General features: G+C 50.4%; 1 protein-coding gene across 2 annotated transcripts; it reads left to right on the forward strand.

Annotated features, from left to right (window-relative positions):
* The first annotated feature begins 805 nt into the window (after positions 1-805).
* On the forward strand, positions 806-4,851 carry LOC106943878 (integrator complex subunit 8-like). Of its 2 annotated transcripts, none has more exons than XM_015027166.1 (9): positions 806-1,199; positions 1,279-1,456; positions 1,536-1,676; positions 2,842-2,913; positions 3,916-3,967; positions 4,029-4,211; positions 4,279-4,386; positions 4,448-4,600; positions 4,668-4,851. In XM_015027166.1, exons 1-9 carry the CDS (start codon positions 971-973, stop codon positions 4,770-4,772), a joined length of 1,221 nt encoding a protein of 406 aa, XP_014882652.1. In that variant the 5' UTR covers positions 806-970; the 3' UTR covers positions 4,773-4,851. The 2 variants fall into 2 exon arrangements, with proteins under 2 accessions (XP_014882652.1, XP_014882653.1); XM_015027167.1 differs by having other exon boundaries at positions 807-1,199; positions 1,282-1,456; positions 4,668-4,850.
* Positions 4,852-5,067: the final 216 nt, after the last annotated feature.

Here is a 5,067-nt window from a genome sequence, read left to right on the forward strand (position 1 = left end):
GGTTAAAAAATCCACCACTGAGCATTAACAAAAGACATTTATTTAGCATAATTTCTTCTGTACCCCGTTGGCCCCCATCTAGATCCGCCCCTGGGCTGCAGGTCTGTGTCTGACATTAATTATACAGTAAATGACCACTGAACACTGAATTCATAAAAGATGTCAACATTTCTTAATAAAACAAACAGAAAGCTCTAACAAACCTTTTAAAAGTAGGAAATATTTATGTATTCACTGTTAATCTCTCGGTATGATTTGTTCTCTAAATCACCATTTGTATTATGATACATTAAATAAGCAAATAATCAACTCCTAACAGTCGACTAAAAGCACAATAAGAAGCTGAATAATAAAATGTTCTCCCATATCAGCCTCCGGAGATGACTGAGGGATGAAGAGATGCTGATTTCTGGTTCTGTAGGTTCTGATGGGTCTGCAGTTCCTCTCCTGATCCATTCTGTCTATCATACAGCAGCACCGCGCCACGATGGACACTTTTTTTGATCTTGATTGCCTGTATTCATCCTCACTAACATTATTTACTCTGGGATTTGCGTCTTCCCTCTCACGTCTGTATCTTTACGAGGTTTTGGTTCTAAGGACGGTGGCGTATCGGGCTGAGGACGTTTTAAAAAGACGGGTTGATAGCAGCTCACTGCGGCTGCGTAGTGTCCGTCTCTAGGCAACAGCATCGGTCCGTAGCGTTCTGGGGTCCTTTTTACGTCCCGCCACAACAATTTAGCTGACCTTAATATTTCCTGTTTTAATTTGGTCATTGTTGTTACACTTAGTGTTGATATGTGTGTGATAGGCGAGTCTATCGGTCAGTTATAGAAATACGGAACAAATCGCGTCCCGTAGCAACATTTAACAGCCAAACATGGGACAGTCCGTATTTAAGGGACGGAGGCAACATGTGAGGCAAAAACTTTAAAGGAACCGTTTTACTTTGGGCCGGTTGTTTGTAGCGATGAGTTTTCCCTCCAGTCTGCTGGTTCTGGTTCTGCGGGTCGGACCGGACTCCTCCCAGGTCATCCCCATGTGTTGGTCGTCCCAGCAGGGCGGGATGAGCGCAGAGGCGGCGGACCGGGTCGCCGCGGTGACCGGCAGCCGGCCCGGCACGCCGCTGCAGGTGTCCTGGTTCGAGTTCTTGCTGGACGGCGGCCTGCTGGAGACACACCTGCAGAAAGCCAGCCCAGGTCAGTGCTCCGCGCCGCAGCGGCCCGGTTCTGGTTCTGCCGGGTCCGAGGCTCACGCTCGGCGCCGTGTCCCGTCCAACAGACCCGGCGCCGGTCCAGCTCATCGTCCAGTTCCTGGAGCAGGCCTCCAAGCCGTCGGTGAACGAACAGAACCAGGTGCAGCCGCCGGCAGACAACCGCAGGAACCGGACCCTGAAGCTGCTGGCGCTGAAAGTCGCCGCTCACATGAAGTGGGACCTGGACAGCCTGGAGAGAGGGTACGTGCTGGTTCTGGTTCTGGGGCCGGTTCTGGTCTGGTTCTGGCTGACGGCCTGCGGTTCTGTTCCTCCTGGCCAGGCTGACCATCCCGGTGGTCAACATGCTGCTGAACGAGCTGCTGTGCGTCAGCAAGGTTCCGGCCGGCGTGAAGCACGTGGAGCTGGACCTGTCCACCCTGCCGCCCACCACCGCCATGGCCGTCATCATCTACAACCGCTGGTGAGGAGAAACGCATGGCGCATCGCTAAACTCCCGCATATTGATGACATTCGGACTGAATATGACCGCAAGCTTTTAAAGATATTTGTAACTTTATCACGTTTCTTAACCATGTCAGCCCTAAAACGGTGGGTTTCATTTCACAGATGAAGTGAAATAAATACGGTTTTTACTCCTTTATTGAGACAGGAGTCGAACGTTTTACAGTCGGTGTCTGATGAAAATGCTCTCTGCTAATGGTTTGAAATTATTTTAACACCATAATAGCTTAAAGAATTACAAAACAGAGGCCCGTTATGTAGGACATTTTATATCACGCTGTTTAGTCTATTAATGCAGGAGGGGAGCTAAGAGTGAAATAACTTTTTTTTACATAATCACACATGTTCTCTGAACTGCTGGTACGAGTTTCATATCAACAGGATACTATTTGGTAGATTGGAGTAATTTTACCTCAAATAGGAGTGGCTTTTATTAGTACTTCACAAAAATATGTTTTCATGAGCTTTGTTATTTTGGATATAAAGGGCCCGGCCATTAGCCCCGGCCCCTGGGGCATTAGCCCCGGCCCCTGGGGCATTAGCCCCGGCCCCTGGGGCATTAGCCCCACTCCCAGGCCCGATTTAAGGGGCCCGGCCATTAGCCCCGCCCCCTGGCCCGGACATTAGCCCCGCCCCCTGGCCCGATTTAAGGGGCCCGGCCATTAGCCCCGTTTCTAAGTGTCTGACTGATGATGACGTTTGGATGGTTGGTGACATGTTTTACCCAGAATACACTTGGAGACAATCGGCGATCAACTTGTAAATTTGTGTGTCATAAAGTTAAATGTAAGAGTGAAAATAAAGCCAGTCATGTAGCACAACGTTTTATTCAATATTTTACACCCACTATGTCTTGTAAAGGTTTTAGCAGCCAGGAGTAAACAATGGCTGGAGCAGCCTGCTATATAATCTACTGGGGGGCCCCATTGTATAGTCTCCATACACTCAACAGGAGAGGGCCCACCTTCTCCAGCTCTCATCAGACGTGATACAGACTTGGATCTCTAAAGTCATATTCTGCCTCCTATCCGGGCCCGCCCATAGCTCCGCCCCTGCCCGCTGCAGGGCATGTGTGTCGGACGTCTGTCGTGGTTCCAGATGAAATGTGTGCTGTTCTGGTGCAGGGCCATCAGGACCATCGTTTTGAGCAGCTTTCCAGAGAAGCAGAACAAACCAGGACCTCATCAGATGAACATGTAAGTGCCGCCGCGCCGCTTCCTGTCACTCAGTGACGGTTTGTTTTTGCTGGTAGAACCGATGAACAAAACCCTTCAGCTGCAGCGTGTTTGGTTAGATGATGCGTTCACTGACACTTAGAGAATCTGAGTAAAGCAGCAGATCATTTATAGTGATGCTGTTCACTTCAGGAACATTTGAATCTGCAGCTGATTGGCTCCCTGGTAACGACTTAGTAATTAAACTCATCTCTTACTGCAGCAGCTAAACCTCAGAGTATCAGGACCACAATAAGATATTTGTTTTAGTTTTTAAATTATGACAATAAATCATATTGACACATAAAAGATGTGAAACGTTTGGTCCATCCAGGTCTGAAAGAACCAAATCCTGATGGTGATTTGATGCTGATCTGGTGAAAGATGAAATTCTTCCTTAGTTTTAAAACCAAACTTCAAGGTTCTCAGCATTCCTCGTTTTAATTACATTTTTTTGTGAAGTTCTCCTAAGAATAAAACTTTATTTATTTGAGAATGGCTAAATGCGGATTGTCAAAAGTCTAAAGAAGCAAAGCAGCAACGAAGCCAAAACTGCCCAGTAAACTGAAACGTTTTAATCTGAGATGAAACCAACCCATAAATCTGTTCTGCCTCTCGCTGGCAGCTTCAGCCTCACCTGTAAATCCATCCGTTAATCACCAGTTATTAACCATTTAGTCCAGAGTTAATTAACCTTAGTAATTGACATGTTAGGCACTGAACGGTCAAAGGTTCACTGAAAGCTTTAGCCAAGAAAATGTTTTTCTTATTTTAAAATGAATGATGTGCATTTTTAGTTTATTTTTAATGTTTAAAACTAATTGAAGTGATTAAAAGAACACAAATTTTGATCCGATTGTCAGAATAATGAACAGATGAACTGATTTCTTAAAATGATTTCAGTGTGAAGTTCTGCTGCTCTAATAAGACATGAGTTTGTTTATTATGATGCTGAACATGAGGCTGAAACGCTGCCCCCTGCAGGCTGAGCGTGGTGCAGCAGGAGAAGGAGCTGATGGAGAACATCCTGGCGGTGGTGAGTAGCCGGTGATGAGTGTGTGGGTCTGCTGGCTGCAGCTCAGGCTGTCTCCTGTCAGCTGAAGGAGCAGGCGGCCGACTCGGTCAGCGTCCTGGACGCCGCGCTGCGCCTCAAGAAGGACTTCTACGTCCACACGCTGCGGACGCTGGACCTGCTGGGCTCCGACGCCGCCGCCGCCAACGGAGAGACCGAGTCCTCCACCGCCGGCCTGCGGATCAGCGCCGACGAGCTGCACTGCCAGGTGAGCGACGGCCCGGCTGCCGCCGCTCCAGCCGGGGGGCTGGGTTGACCTCTGACCTCTGTTCCAGGTGCACTACGACCTGGGAGCCATCTTCTTCCAGCGGGGCTGCACGGACCAGCCGGCCTATCAGAAGGCCCGGGACCACTTCAGGATGACCAAGGAGCTCCTGAAGAAGGTAGGCCGCCGCACAGAGGTCAGTTCTCCAGAACCGGAACCAGAACCTGTCTCTGTCCCAGCTGGACCAGGCCGTCCACGTCCACCTGGACGAGAAGCGCCTGGCCGGCTACTGGAACGCCTGCAAGGCTCTGACCGGCGACTGCGACCCGGCCGACACGCACACGACCCGCTACGACCAGATCCACAGCCTGATCCGGAACCAGGACTACCAGGTGGGTTCTGCCGGGCCGGGCCGGGCCGGGCCAGGCCGGGACTCAGTCTGAACTGTTCTGCTTCCAGGCCGTGGTGGAGGCCTTCATCAGGGACAACGCTGCCCGCAGCTTACCGACCCACTTCAGGCGCTCGGTTCTGAGGGAGCTGCTGTATCGGGCCCAGCAGGGGTGAGTTCAGAACCGACCCAACTCTTCCTCTGCCCGCCTGGCAGACAGAACCATCTGCTCCAGACCTGGAGGAATTCCAAACATTCAGAACCACTTGTTCTGCTAGGTTTGGGTTCTAACCGGGCCATCAGGTTCAGAATCAAAGGCTCTGTGGGTTTCCCTCACCGTTTGTCTACATGTGATCACATCTGGGTCACACCGAGGTCCGGTCCAGTCCGGTCCTGGTCCTGGTCCGATCCTGGTCCTTGTCTGGTCCTGGTCCCGGTCCTGGTCCAGTCCTTGCCCTGGTCCTGGTCCGA

The sequence above is a fragment of the Poecilia latipinna genome, unplaced genomic scaffold, assembly GCF_001443285.1.
Source record: "Poecilia latipinna isolate Pla-1442-1.1 unplaced genomic scaffold, P_latipinna-1.0 Scaffold6322, whole genome shotgun sequence".
In the NCBI taxonomy this organism is placed as follows: Eukaryota; Metazoa; Chordata; class Actinopteri; order Cyprinodontiformes; family Poeciliidae; genus Poecilia; species Poecilia latipinna.